At 36.6% G+C, this 16,582-nt stretch overlaps 1 protein-coding gene across 3 annotated transcripts in view; it reads right to left on the reverse strand.

Annotated features, from left to right (window-relative positions):
- FBXL5 (F-box and leucine rich repeat protein 5) overlaps nt 1–16,582 on the reverse strand; it is a 50,380-nt gene that overhangs the window by 12,785 nt on the left and 21,013 nt on the right. For all 3 annotated transcript variants that reach the window (XM_019928452.3, XM_033856873.2, XM_073805079.1), the window contains exons 7-9: nt 15,954–16,102; nt 15,238–15,320; nt 13,625–14,350 (exon numbers count right to left, since the gene is read on the reverse strand). In XM_019928452.3, the coding sequence (XP_019784011.1) occupies nt 13,625–14,350; nt 15,238–15,320; nt 15,954–16,102 (958 nt within the window). The remainder of the gene's footprint in view (nt 1–13,624; nt 14,351–15,237; nt 15,321–15,953; nt 16,103–16,582) is intronic.

Below are 16,582 nucleotides of genomic sequence, written 5' to 3' on the forward strand. Positions count from 1 at the left end.
AAGATCACTCTAGTCTACTTTTTATCACCAATACCCAAGTATGTCAGGCACAGGCCTACACAGTAAAATGCAAAATACATTCTTTGCTCTCAAACAAAGAAAGAAACATTTAAACAAAGTATTAATAATGCATGCAATAAGAAAAAAAGTTTTAGAAATATATACAAATTACAGAAATAATACAGACCAGGGAGTGATTCAAAGTAGTAATCTTTAAAAGATCAGAACAAAATCCAGAATTCAACAATGTATAATTCACATTATCTGGTATCCAATCAAAAACTACTCAACACTCAAAGAATCAGAAAAAAAGAATCAATAGAAACAGACCAATAAATGATAAAGATGATGAAATTAGGAGATAATGACTTTAAAACAGATTTCATATTTTAAATATGCTCAAGGATTTAAAAGAAAATATGAACATAATGAAACAAAAAACATGTCTATATATTAGTTTTTTTTATGTTTTAATATATTTACATACATTATTGATGTGCTTATATGTGTGTGTATATGTATATATCAGGGAGGATCACGAGTGTACCAAATGAAACTTCTAGAGATGAAAAATACAATATCTGAAATAAAAAATACACTGAACGAGATTAGCAGTAATTAGACATTGCAAAAATTAGTGGACTTGAAGAACAACCAGATTAACCAAAATGAAGCACCAAGAGAAAAAAGAACAAAAACAGTAAGGAAAAGAAAAAGCCCTGGTGTTATGGGTTGAATTGTGTCCCCTCCCACTCCCATCAAAAAAAGATATGTTGAAGTCTTAACCCTCAGTATCATAAATGTGACTTTAGTTGGAAATACGGTCTTTGCAGATTTAAGATCAGGTCATTAGGGTGGGCCTTAATCCAATATGACTGATGTCCTCCTAAGAAGAGGGATATTTAGACACACACACACACACACACGGATAATGCCATGTGAAGACGCATAGATATACAGACACAAAAAGGAGATGGCCGTGTGAAGACTGAGGCAGAGATTGGGGTTATAGTGCCACAAGCCAAGCAACACCTGGGTCTATGAAAAGTTTCAAGAGTTAAGAAAGGATGCTCCCTTAAAGGTTTCAGAGGGAACATGGTTTGGCCAACACCCTGATTATTGAACTCTAATCTCCAGAACTCTAAGAGAATAAATTTCTATCATTCTAACCACCTAGCTTGTGGTACTTTGTCATGACAGTCCAGGGAACTATTACACTAAAGTGACCTATAGTACAGTATCAAGAAGTCTGACATACATGGAAGTCCCAGCAAGAAGCAGGGGTAAGAGAATAGGGAGGAGAGAAAAAGTACTTGAGGAAATAATAGCTGAATTTTGTTTTTCAATTTTATGAAAGCTAGGAATAACATATCCAAGAATCTCAATTAACCCCAAGCAAGATAACAATGAAGATAACCACACCAAGGCATACCATATGCAAACTGCATTAAAAGCAGAAATAAAATTTTAAAGCAGCTAAAGAAAAAACATACATAATATACGGAAGAACAAAGATAAAAATTTAATACAATTCTCATAAATGACGCAAGCTGAAAGACAATGTAACATCTTAAAAGTGCTAAAACAAAACTACCAACTTAGAATTCTATACACAGTGAAAATCCTTCTAAAATGAAGGTGAAATAAAGAGTTTTTCAGACAAGAACTGAGAGTTTACTGACAAAAGACTTAACAGTACAAAAAACTACAGAGAACTCTGCAGGCAAAAGAAAAACAATACCAAATGGAAACATGAAACTGTACAAAAGCATGAAGAATGGCAAAAAAGGTGAAATAAGACTTCTTTGTTAATTTTTTCTAAAAGACAATTGTTTGGGACTTCCCTGGTAGTCCAGTGGTTAAGACTTCACCTTCTAATGCAGGGGGTACGGGTTCGATCCCTGGTCGGGGAGTTAAGATCCCACATGCCTCATGGCCAAAAAAAAAAAAAAAAGACAATTGTTTAAAGAAAAAATATTAACAATGTATTATGGGGTTTAAAACATATATAGAAATAAAATATATAACAAAAACAGCACAAAGAATGGGGAGGGGAACAGGCGATTACTGTTTTAAGATTCTTACATTCTATGTGAAATGGTATAATACTGTTTGAAGGTAGAAAGCAATTAGTTAAAAATGCATACACAAAAGCATAAAACAGTAATTATAAATCTATGTTAAAGGGCACACAATGTATAAAGCTGTAACCTGTACCAATAACAATATAAAGGAGATGAGACAGAGATGTCAAGAGTGGAGTATTTGTACATGATTGAAACTAAGCTGGTTGTCAAACTAGGTTGTTTTAAGATCAAGATGTTAATTGTATCCCTAAGGTAACAACTAAAAAAATAACTTTAAAAAACAAAGAAAATGGAGAAAAAGGGAATCAAATGGTATATTACAACAAAACAAAACATAAAAAGAGGAAGTCACTGAGAAAATGAGGAACAAAAGCATGTAAAACATAAGGAAAAGAAATAGATAAATGGCATAAGTAAAGTCTCCTTTATCAGTAATTACTTTAAAAATGAATCCATCAAATTCTCCTCCTGAAAGGCAGAGATTAACAGACTATATTAAAAATTTTTAAACTTCAGAATTTTAAAAACATGATCCATCTATATACTCTTTATTAGAGACCTCACTTTAGATGCAAAAACACTAAGAGGTTAAAAGTAAAAGCATGAGAAAAGATACTCCAAGCAAAAAGTAACCAAAAGGGGGGAGTTCCCTGGCAGTCAAGTGGTTAAGACTCCAGGCTTCCACTGCAGGGGGCACGGGTTCAATCCCTGGTCAGGGAACTAAGATTCTGCATGCCACATAGTGAGGCCAAAAAAACAAGGTAACAAAAACAGAGCAAGAGTGACTATAATACTGTGAAACAAAAAAGACTTTAAATTTTTAAATGTTTACAAAAGGCAAAGGGTATTAGGATATTATATATTGGTAAAAGGTGTACTCCACCAAGATTAAAAAAAACTGAGAACATATACACACTTAACAACAGAGCCCCAAAATATATGATACAAAATTGATAGAACTAAAGGGAAAAATGAAAAGTCCTACAAAAATAGTCAGAAATACAATACCCCAATTTCAATAATGGATAGAACAAGTGGACAGAAGATCAAGAGGGAAATAGAGAACTTGAACTACACTATTAACAGATTAGTCCTACCAAACATAAAGAGAACATTCCGGTTAAAAACAGCAGAATACACATTCTTCTCAAGTGCACATGGAATACTCAGATCACGTTTGGCCACAAAAAAAGGCTTAATAAATTTTAAAAGGTTGAACTCATAGAAAGTATAACTTCGCTTCTTTGAAAAGATCATCAAAACTTGACATTTAGTTAGTATAACTAAGAAAAAAAGAGGACTCAAATTACCAATGTAAGAAATGAACATTAGGGGACTTCCCTGGTGGCACAGTGATTAAGAATCCGCCTGCCAATGCAGGGGACATGGGTTCGAGCCCTGGTCCGGGAAGATCCCATATGCCACGGAGCAACTAAGCCCGTGTGCCACGACTACTGAGCCTGCACCCTAAAGCCCGCAAGCCACAACTACTGAAGCCCACATGCCTAGAGCCCATGCTCTGCAACAAGAGAAGCCACTGCAATGAGAAGCCCGCACACTGCAACAAAGAGTAGCCCCCGCTACTCTTCTCTACTCTAGAGAAAGCCCATGCGCAGCAAGGAATACCCAACACAGCCAAAAATAAATAAATAAATATTAGAAATGAAAGTTAGGACATTACTACCGATTTTACAGAAATAGAAAGGATTATAAAATAGTACCATGAACAACTGTATATCAACAAATTGTATAACCTAGATGAAGTAGACAACTCCCCTAGAAACACAAAAAGTAACAAAACTGACTCAAGGAAAAAAACAAACAAACAAACAGAAAATCAGAATACACCTACAACAAGTAAGGAGACTGAATTAGTAATCAAAGCTTCCCAACTAAGAAATCAAAATCAGATGCCTCACTGGTGAATTCCACTAAACATTTAGAGAAGTAACAATCCTTCTCAAACTCTTAAAAAACACTGAAGAGGAGGAAGACTTCCTACTCATTCTATGAGGCCAGTATTATTACCCTGATACCAAAGCTAGACAAAGGCACAAGAAAAGAAAACTACAGGCCAAATGTCCCTTACAAATATAGATGCAAAAATCCACAGCAAACACGAGCAAACTGAATCCAGGAGCATATTAAACAGATTACACACCATGACCAAGTGAGTTTTATCCCAGGGATGCAAGGGCGGTTCTCAATCAAATTAACATATCACACTAATAGAATGAAGGAGAAAAAAATACATGATCATCTCAACTGATGCAGAAAGAGCATGTGACAAAATCAAATACACTTTTATGATAAAAATACTCAGTAAACTAGGACTAGAAGAGAACTTCCTCAACATAAGAAAAGCCATATATGGAAAACACACAGCTAACACAGTCAATGATGAAAGACTGAAAGCTCTTCCCCTAAGATTAGAAACAAGATAAGGATGCCCACTATGGATGCTTCCACTTAACACAGTACTGGAAATTCTAGCCAGAGCAATTAAACCAGAAAAAAAAATTATTTTAAGGCATCTAAGTTGGAAAGGGAGAAGTAAAATAATCTCTGTTTGTAGATGACATGATCTTATACATAGAAAACTCTCAAGAATTCACACCAAAAAAAACTGTATTAAGAGCTAAAAAACAAATGTGGAAGAGTAGCAGGATACAAAATCCACATTCAAAAATCAGTTAGGGGCTTCCCTGGTTGTGCAGTGGTTAAGAATCCGCCTGCCAAAGCAGGGGACACGGGATCAAACCCTGGTCTGGGAAGATCCCACATGCCGCAGAGCAACTAAGCCTGTGCACTGCAACTACTGAAGCCCGTGCTCTGCAACAAGAAATCCACTACAGTGAGAAGTCCGTGCAATGCAAGAAAGAGTAGCCTCTGCTCTCCACAACTAGACAAAGCCCACGTGCAGCAACGAAGACCCAACACAGCCAAAAATACATAAATTAATTTTTTAAAAATCAGTTATATTTCTATACGCTAGCAATGAACAATCTGAAAAAGAAATTAAGAAAATTCCACTTAAAATAGCATCAAAAAATTAAAATACTTAAGAATTAACTTAACTAAGGCAAAAGACTTGTACACTGAAAACTGCAAAACACTGCTAAAATAAATTAAAGACCAAATGACAACAAGGACTCAAATACTTGTATGCCAATATTCACAGTGGCATTATTCACAACAGCTAACAGGGCGAACAATCCAAGTGCCCATCGATGATGACATCAATGACAAACAGATAAACAAAATGTGGTATATAAATACAGAATATTATTCAGCTATAATAAGGAATGAAGTTCTGATACATTCACAACGTGAATGAACCTTGAATACATTATGCTAAGTGAAATAAGCCAGACAGAGAGGACAAGTATTGTATGTTTCCACTTACATGATGTATCTATGTTGTATAAATGATGCAAATACATAGAGACAGAAAGTAAAACAGTAGGGAGCCTGGGAGGGTTGGAAGAGTAAGCAGTTACTGCTTGATAGTTACACTTTCTGTTGTGAGTGCTGAAAAAGTTTTGGAAATATTTGCAATGTTATACAACATTGTGAACTCAGAGGGCCACTGAGTTGTACACTTAAAAATCATTAAAATGGAAGGACTGGTTCAAGATGGCGGAGTAGAAGGACGTGCTCTCACTCCCCCTCGCGAGAGCACCGGAATCACAACTAACTGCTGAAAAATCACTGACAGAAAGACACTAGAACTCAGCAAAAAAGATACCCCACATCCAAAGACAAAGAAGCCACAATGAGATGGTAGGAGGGGTGCAATCACAATAAAATCAAATCCTGTAACTGCTGGGTGGGTGACTCACAAACTGGAGAACACTTATACCACAGAAGTCCACCCACTGGAGTGAAGGTTCTGAGCCCCACGTCAGGCTTCCCAACCTCGGGGTCCACCAACAGGAGGAGGAATTCCCAGAGAACCAGACTTAGAAGGCTACTGGGATTTGATTGCAGGACTTCAACAGCACCGGGGGAAAGAGACCCCACTCTTGAAGGCCACACACAAAATAGTGTGCGTATCGGGACCCAGGGGAAGGAGCAGTGACCCCATAGGAGACTGAACTAGACCTACCTGCTAGTGTTGGAGGGTCTCCTGCAGAGGCGGGGGGTGGCTGTGTCTCACCATGAGGACAAGGACACTGGCAGCAGAAGTTCTGGGAAGTACTCCTTGGCATGAGCCCTCCCAGAGTCCGCCTTCAGACCCACCAAAGAGCCTGGGTAGGCTCCAGTGTTGGGTCGCCTCAGGCCAAACAACCAACAGGGAGGGAACCCAGCCCCACCCATCAGCAGACAACCAGATTAAAGTTTTACTGAGATCTCCCCACCACAGCAACAGCCAGCTCTACCCACCACCAGTCCCTCCCATCAGGAAACTTGCAAAACCCTCTTAGATAGCCTCATCCACCAGAGGGCAGACAGCAGAAGCAAGAAGAACTACAATCCTGCAGCCTGTGGAACAAAAACCACATTCACTTCAGAAAGACAGACAAGATGAAAAGGCAGAGAGCTACGTACCAGATGAAGGAACAAGATAAACCCCCAGAAAAACAACTAAATGAAGTGGAGATAGGTAACCTTCCTGAAAAGAATTCAGAATAATTATAGTGAAGATGATCCAGGACCTTGGAAAAAGAATGGAGGCAAAGATCCAGAGGATGAAAGAAATGTTTAACAAAGACCTATAAGAATTAAAGAACAAACAAACAGATATGAACAATACAATAACTGAAATGAAAAATAAAGGAGAAAGAACCAATACCAGAATAACTGAGGCAGAAGAACGGATATGTGACCTGGAAGACAGAATGGTGGAATTAACTGCCATGAAACAGAAGAAAGAAAAAAGAATGAAAAGAAATGAAGTCAGACTAAGAGACCACTGGGACAACATTAATAAATGCAACAACATTCACATTATAGGGGTCCCAGAAGAAGAGAGAGAGAAAGGACCCGAGAAAATATATGAAGAGATTATAGTCGAAAACTTCCCTAACATGGGAAAGGAACTAGCCACCCAAGCCCAGGAAGCACAGAGACTCCCAGGCAGGACAAACCCAAGGAGAAACATGACAAGACACACAGAAAACAAATTGGAAAAAATTAAAGACAAAGAAAAATTACTGAAAGCAGCAAGGGAAAAACTACAAATAACGTACAAGGGAACTCCCATAAGGTTAATAGCTGATTTCTCAGCAGAAACTCCACAAGCCAGAAGGGAGTGGCATGATATACTTAAAGTGATGAAAGGGAAGAACCTACAACCAAGATTACTCTACCCGGCAAAAAAACAAAATTACGGAAATATATCACAGATGAATATAGATGCAAAAATCCTCAACAAAATACTAGCAAACAGAATCCAACAGCACATTAAAAGGATCATACACCATGATCAAGTGGGACTTATCCCAGGGATGCAAGGATTCTTCAATATACGCAAGTCAATCCATGTGATACACCGTATTAACAAACTGAAGAAGAAAAAGCATATGATCACCTCAATAGATGCAGAAAAAGCTTTTAACAAAATTCAACACCTATTTATGATAAAAACTCTCCAGAAAGTGGGCACAGAGAGAACTTACCTCAACATAATAAAGGCCATATACAACAAACTCATAGCAAACATTGTTCTCAGTGGTGAAAAACTGAAAGCACTTCCTCTAAGATCAGGAACAAGACAAGGATGTCCACTCTCACCAGTATTATTCAACATACCTTTGGAAGTCCTAGCCAGGGCAATCAGAGAAGAAAAAGAAATAAAAGGAAGACAAATTGGAAAAGAAGAAGTAAAACTGTCACTGTTTGCAGATGACATGATACTATACATAGAGAATCCTAAAGATACCACCAGAAAACTACTAGAGCTAATCAATGAATCCGGTAAAGTTGCAGGATACAAAATTAATGCACAGAAATCTCTTGCATTCTTATACACTAATGATGAAAGATCTGAAAGAGAAATTAAAGAAACACTCCCATTTACCACTGCAACAAAAAGAATAAAATACCTAGGAATAAACCTACTTAGGGAGACAAAAAACCTATATGCAGAAAACTATAAGACACTGATGAAAGAAATTAAAGATGATACCAACAGATGGAGAGATATACCATGTTCTTGGACTGGAAGAATCAATATTGTGAAAATGACTATACTACCCAAAGCAATCTACAGATTCAATGCAATCCCTATCAAACTACCAATGGCGTTTTTTATGGAACTAGAACAAAAAATTTTAAAATTTGTATGGAGACACAAAAGACCCTGAATAGCCAAAGCAGTCTTGAGGGAAAAAAATGGAGCTAGAGGAATCAGATTCCCTGACTTCAGACTATACTACAAAGCTACAGTAATCAAGACAATATGATACTGGCACAAAAACAGAAATACAGATCAATGGAACAAGATAGAAAGCCCAGAGATAAACCCACGCACCTATGGTCAACTAATCTATGACAAAGGTGGCAAGGATATACAATGGAGAAAAGACAGTCTCTTCAATAAGTGGTGCTGGAAAAACTGGACAGCTACATGTAAAAGAATGAAATTAGAACACTCCCTAACACCGTACACAAAAATAAACTCAAAATGGATTAGAGACCAAAATGTAAGACCAGATACTATAAAACTCTTAGAGGAAAACCTAGGAAGAACACACTTTGACATAAATCACAGCAAGATCTTTTTTTGATCCACCTCCTAGAGTAATGGAAATAAAAACAAAAATAAACAAATGGGATCTAATGAAACTTAAAACCTTTTGCAAAGCAAAGGAAACTACAAACAAGACGAAAAGGCAACCCTCAGAATGGGAGAAAATATTGGCAAACAAATCAACAAAGGATTAATCTCCAAAATATATAAACAGCTCATGCAGCTCAATATTAAACAAACAACCCAATCCAAAAATGGGCAGAAGACCTAAATAGACATCTCTCCAAAGAAGACATACAAATGGCCAAGAAGCACACGAAAAGCTGCTCGACATCACTAATTATTAGAGAAATGCAAATCAAAACTACAATGAGGTATCACCTCACACCAGTTAGAATGGGAATCACTGGAAAATCTACAAACAACAAATGCTGGAGAGGGTGTGGAGAAAAGGGAACCCTCTTGCCCTGTTGGTGGGAATGTAAATTGATACAGCCACTACGGAGAACAGTATGGAGGTTCCTTAAAAAACTAAAAATAGAATTACCAAACGACCCAGCAATCCCACTACTGGGCATATACCCTGAGAAAACCGTAATTCAGAAAGAGTCATGTACCACAGTGTTCATTGCAGCACTATTTAAAATAGCCAGGACATGGAAGCAACCTAAATGCCCATCGACAGACCAATGGATAAAGAAGGTGTGGTATATACATACAATGGAATATTACTCAGCCATAAAAAGGAATGAAACCGAGTCATTTGTAGAGATGTGGATGGATCCAGAGACTGTCATACAGAGTAAAGTAAGTCAGAACGAGAAAAACAAATATCACATATTAACGCAAATATGTGGAACCTAGAAAAATGGTACAGATGAACCAGTTTGCAGGGCAGAAATAGACACACATGTACAGAACAAACATGGACACCAAGGGGGGAAAGTGGCGAGGGGGGTGGTGGTGGTGTGATGAACTGGGAGATTGGTACTGACACATATACATTAATATGTATAAAATGGATAACTAGTAAGAACGTGCTGTTTAGAAAAATAAATAAAATAAAATTTAAGAAAAAATCGTTAATACGGTAACCTTTGTGGTTTGTATATTTTACCACAATTTTATTTACAAGGTACATACAAACCCTAAAGCAAACACTAAATAAATGATATACTAACCAAGAGTAGAGATAAAACTGATACTAAAAGTACTGGGTTGGCCAAAAAGTTCGTTCGTATTTTCCGTAAGATGGCTTTAGTAGGGCTTAGTTATATTTAAGGTCAGTTGAAACAATTTTGTTAGATTGTCTTGTGACAGCTGTCATATCAGTGTGCATTTAAAAAAAACTTATCAAAAGTAGTGAATTTTTGTGTAGCCACTTAAAAACTGAAGATGGAAGAAAAAGCAACATTTTCGACATATTATGCTTTCTTATTTCAAGAAAGGTGAAAATGCAACTGAAACACGAAAAAAGATTTGTGCAGTGTATGGAGATGATGCTATGACTGATCGAAAGTGTGAGTGGTTTGCGAAGTTTCATGCTGGAATTTCTTGCTGGATGATGCTCCACAGTCAGGTAGACCAGCTGAGGTTGACAGCTACCAAATGAAGACATTCACTGAGAACAATCAACGTTATACCATGCAGGAGATAGCCGACATACTCAAAATATCCAAATCAAGCACTGAAAATCATTTGCACCAGCTTGGTTATGTTAATCGCTCTGATGTTTGGGTTCCACAAAAGTTAAGTGAAAAAAACCTTCCTGACTGTATTTCCGCATGCAATTCTCTACTGAAACGTAACAAAAACATTCCATTTTGAAACAAATTGTGACAGGCGATGAAAAGTGGATACTGTACAATAATGTGGAACGGAAGAGGTCGTGGGCAAGCAAAATGAACTGCCACCAACCACAACAAAGGCCGGTCTTCACCCAAAGAAGGTGATGTGTATATGGTGGGACTGGAACAGAGTCCTCTACTATGAGCTCCTTCCAGAAACCAAAAGGTTAATTCTAACAAGTACTGCTCCCAATTAGACCAACTCAAAAGCAGCACTCAACGAAAAGCGTCCGGAATTAGTCAACAGAAAACGCACAATCTTCCATCAGGGTAACACAAGACCGCATGTTTCTTTGATGACCAAGCAAAAACTGTTACAGCTTGGCTGGGAAGTTCTGATTCATCTGCTGTATTCACCAGACATTGCATCTTCAGATTTCCATTATTTTGTTCGGTCTTTACAAAATTCTCTCAATGGAAAAAATTTCAATTCCCTGGAACACTAAAAGGCACCCGGAACAGTTCTTTGCTCAAAAAGATAAAAAGTTTTGGGAAGATGGAATTATGAAGTTGCCTCAAAAATGGCAGAAGGTGGTGGAACAAAACAGTGAATATGTTGTTCCATAACGTTCTTGGTGAAAATGAAAAATGTCTTTTATTTTTACTTAAAAACCAAAGGAAATTTTTGGCCAACCCATACTTAATAAATCCAAAGCAAGTCAGGAAAAGACAAAACAAGAATAAAGAAAAGAGAAACAGGGGGAAAACAAACAGTAAGATGGTAGGCATAAATTTAACCATATCAGTAATTACATTAAATGCATATTGTGAAACCGAAAGATTAAATGACAGAATGTTTAACTGTAACACCCAACTATACATGCTATCTGCAAAAGATTCAAGAGCAGTTGCCTTGGATTCAAGGAGAAAAGGAATAGTTTGTACCGAAACAATAATGGCAATGTGAGGGGGCCAAAGAAGGCTGAAAATTTAAACAGCCTACTTCTACTCAATGACAGCCAAAATTTATTTTATGTCATTCCTATGAAAACCAGATAATGCTGCATGAAGACTACACACTACACTATATGTTCCCTACGGCTTCAATCTAGTTTAAAACTTTGATTTTCAACCTACATTTTTACAGTGAATGCTCTTTTAACAAGCCCCATAACCAACTTGCCAAAATTCATGCTACCCATCCCTGAATAAAACATAATGACTATTACAGCAGGATACACAGAATACTCCCAACTAGCAACTCTGTTCCCCCAAGTTGAGGTGAATGCTTGCACAAGTTGTATTTGTTCTCAAACCTGAACACCAGCTGAACTTATTAAGTTAACTGAAATACTTTTTAAACCAACAGAATAAATGCAAGAAGAAAGCTGTTTCTAAAAATCAAATTTGTAGTTTCGATTTCCTTAGCTTCTCTCCCAGGAAATGCACAGAAAATTCACTCTCTAACTTCATCCCAATCTCTACTTAAAAAAATGCTTCTTTTCAAGGCCTTTCCTGTCTATCAAATGTGAAGGAGCATTCTCTGTATTCTCTACCCCATAGACATATTTCACTTTTCTTCAGAACATTCAGTCTGATATTACATCTTTATTGTCTTATTTCTACCATTAGATTATAAACTCTATGAAAGCAGGAAATTTGAGTCATTTATTCTGGATCCCGAGCAGTTAGAAGAGGGCAAGTCACACAACAGATGCTCAATAAATATTTAAATGATTAAGAAAGACTCCTTCAAGATAATCTGATTAAAAGGAGCTGCACTTTTTAAAATCTGAGCTGCACTCAGATTGCAGCTTTTTTGATAAGCTACCAGTCCAAATAATATCAAGTAAGATAGTTCCTGTGCTCCCCATTCCCCAAATGAATTCTTCCCTGAATTCAAACTCTGTCATAGCCTTATTCCCCACTATTCCCCAATACACATCCTTCTCTACAACCAAAGGGGAATACTCCTTTGAACATCCCCCACTGAGTTCAATTTAATCTGCTAAAGATCATACTTAAAAGACAAGAGGGGGTAATAGGCTTTATGTTGGATGAATTTTCATTGTTTAACATGACTGACACCCCATTATTAAGGAGCCCTAGTAAAATTCAAGTCTATTACAGGGTAAAAGAGAAAACATAAAGTCAATTTCTGAAGGCTCATGCCACAGATAATCAAACAATTATTAACGCTGAGAACAACCATAACAGTAAAATACCCTAACAACAGTTAAACAGTGCTTTACCGTGGGCTCAAATGATCCCTACTGCTTGGAATGGTCTCTTCTCCCTCTGCCACCTATCAAAATCCTTCATCCATCTTCAAGGTTCAATTAAGGGCCACCTCTTCATTACATTTTATCTTTTTTTTTTTTAAAGATTAAAAAAATTTTTTTTGATGTGGACCATTTTTAAAGTCTTTATTGAATTTGTTACAATATTGCTTCTGTTTTACGTTTAGGTTTTTTGGCCACGAGGCATGTGGGATCTTAGCTCCCCGACCAGAGATCGAACCCACACCCCCTGCATCAGAAGGCAAAGTCTTAACCACTGGACTGCCAGGGAAGTTCCTCTTCATAACATTTTCTGATCATTTGCTGCAACTGGATGAGAAGTCTCTCTCTCTCTCCTTTGATCCCCATAGAATCTTTAATTCAACATCCCTTAAAGGATGTACACAAATAATACACAGAATATAGTGTACATATTTTCTTCTCTGTTACAAGTCCTAGAGGGTAAAAACTGTATCTTATTCATCTTTACATCCACTAAAGCACCTTAGAAAATGTGTTGCATGTATTTATTGTGTTGTAAGTATTTATTAAACTTTTAAATTTATGTTCTTCCACATTACAAAGCAATTGAACTGACTGAAACTTCATGCTGAAGTTTTATCGTTCCAAAATTTTGCAGTAGGACAACTCTTTGAAGTGGTTAACTCTTTCGGTTAAATAAATCAGCTGAAAGGAATGACTTAGATTCAAAATTTTCCACTCCATTTGAGAATGAGAACATGCTCATTTCCTAATACTCTGCAACGGATTACTTACCTGAGACCATGGTCTGTGATCTGATAACATCCGGACAGACTGAGAAACAGAAGTACACGCCCAGTCTCTTGATCAGTTTTTTCACTCCCGGAGTAAATTAAGTCTGTTCCCCTAAGCAATCTAGTCCTTGATGCTTTTCTACACAATGCAGAAGACTCCGGGAGTGCTGACATAGTTCTTAAAGCTGTTCCTGTACAACAAAATGAATGACCACAATACGCGAAGGCTGGAGAAGCACAATGCTGCTGCCAACAGACACTAGTCCTTAGTCCAACAATATCCTTACTGTAACAACCGGAGGAGGAACAACTAAAATTGGATGCTGTTTCCATTACACAAAGACTTTCAACATTTCTATGTCTCCATTCTACAGCATCTTCAATATCAGCCAAATCTTCAGCATCTAACATCCACACATAAGGAGAAGTGAAATTTTCAGAAGAAATAGGTTTAGTCCAGGGGTGTTCATTATCTATTTCTTCTCCGATGCCCTTGTTAGTTATATCGGGCAAACAAGCATACTGCTTGGTGGACTGCATGGTAATGTCTTTATTTTTCCAGGTAGTCGAAGCAATTTTGCTTGTTGAAGTTTTCAAAAGGCCACTCTGATGAGATGTCAAAATTCCAAGAGCTCTAGAAATCTTCTCTAGAGCCACATCTGTGATTTTTTCACATCCAGATAGATCAAGATGCCGAAGACTCTGGCAGCAACCAAGCCAAGACCAACTATAATTAAGAGGTAACAAAACTATTAGTGGATATTGTTAAATTCTTCAAAAGATTTGATTATACGTAAGTAAATGGAAACTACAAGAAAGATTTTAAATCTAATATAATCAATCATTTACTGAATATCTGTTGTTAGGCACTACTTTAAATGCTAGGAATATGAAAAGACAATAAGAGTAATGAGGAACTAAGAGTATTGCTAACCCAAAAGAAGAGTAGGAAAGGAGAAGGGTATGGAAGGGAGAGACTGTTTTTCATCCTGAAAAATAACCAATAGAGGAAAGGCTCTACAGACATGAAAGAAAGAAAATAATAATTAGAGGAGAAAGATTCAGTAGAACAAGCTCTAGGAATTAGTAGAGAATTAGCCTTAGCCAGAGAAGAATACATTTCTCCCTCTGAAATTGGAAAAGAGGTGCTGATATAAATGCTAGGGTGGGAAACAGCAGGGCGAGGTAGAATAAGAAGGAAAGTAGCAGCATCCAAAGAAATAAAATCTGAGGGTTGCTTGAAGAAAGTGTTAAAATTTTAGAATAACTATGAAGAGGGAGCTTTGCCAAATGGTACTGGGAGCCCAACTGAAAATGAAAACTTCTTTAAAACACAGTACCAAGCTACATGGTTACACAGCAAGGCTCAAAAGCCTAGACACAGTACAAGATTATAAAGGTGATAGGATGATACATATATAAGTTTTGAATCAGCTGGGACCTAAGGACAAAAGCAAAGAATTGGAGGGTGCTACTACCATAACATGACCAAAATCTGATAGTAGAAAGTAATAGTATGATTAAACTGTAATTATGTAAATGAAAAACTACAGAACAATTCTACTGATTCATAGTTAAGAAATCATTAAATTTATATATTCAAAATTAACTAACCTGTCAAATGCAGAATCTGAAATGTCAGTTTGGGTAAGATCCAAATGTTCCAAGTTAGGACAAAGCTCTAAAATCTGCCTAACCTAAGAGGGAAAAAAAAGTCACTGTGAAGATCTGCAGAATTTAGTTAGGTTAGAGACATAACTTTTAGTAAGTAATATATAATTTTTAGTAAGTAATATAACCAGTGGTTCTCACACTTTTCTGCATGTAAAAATCACTTCAATTCTGCCTTACAAATATATATTGTGATGAAATCCCAGAAAATCTGTTTCAGTAATTCTAAGATTAGACCCAGGAAATTTACATTCTTAAGGAATACCCAAGAAGATTCTAATGTAGGATATCACAAGATAGTCTTTTATAAAACCATGATTTAATTTCACCTGCCCATCTTACCATGCCTTACACATTATAAACAATCATATAAAACGGGGCTTTATCACTTAACATCTGTGAAACTAAATAAACTGTTTAACCTCTCAGTCTATGTTTCCTTTTCTATAATATGAAGACAATGATATCTATGTACAAAGATTACTATGAGAACTGAAATGAAAAAAGATGAAAATTAGCAGTGTATGCCTACCCATGGGAAGGTACACTCATGGGTAAACTGTTATTTTTTTTTAAAATTAAACTCAGGAATAAGCAAACAAAATGTAGATCGTTGCTACTTTTTCTTAATACCTAAACTAGTGCTAATTTATACATACCATTTTGCTGGAAACTGCACAGCTGTACGCTAATACTAAAGTTTTTACAGAAGTACCAACATACGGTAGAACATTATGAATTAAGCCATGGAGTAAACGTTTTTCCATTTGTGCAATGCTGATGGCAATCGATTCCTCTGCAGACTCTTCTGTAAAATGAATTCAAAAGTCTAAGAACTTGATACACTAATTATGATTAGGCTACTCAAGGAATCACCAAATCATTAAATATGAAATACACTTTGCTCTCCTTTTAAACTCCCCTATATATGCAAAGCAAATTAAATGGACAAGTCCTCATTCGCCAGGACTTAATATTTATATTAACAGGTCTGACATCAACTAAAAAGAGACAAAAGAAAAAGAAAAAAGGTTTAAATGGGAATGAAAGGAAGAATTTTTTAACATGCTTCAAGGCTGAAGGTAATTTTCTTCTCAAGCTAATTATCAGAGAAAAGATAAAAATAACTCCAGTTTCAGGCACCGAAAAAATTTTGGAAAAAACTTTGACTACTTGAAGAATAGTGTAAGTTCTTCAAGAGAATATAGGGTATCAAGAGGAAAATGAACCATAATAAAAATAATAAAAAGTATCATTCATTATTTTACATAAATATCAATAAAAGGGA

Source organism: Tursiops truncatus, chromosome 5, assembly GCF_011762595.2.
Source record: "Tursiops truncatus isolate mTurTru1 chromosome 5, mTurTru1.mat.Y, whole genome shotgun sequence".
In the NCBI taxonomy this organism is placed as follows: Eukaryota; Metazoa; Chordata; class Mammalia; order Artiodactyla; family Delphinidae; genus Tursiops; species Tursiops truncatus.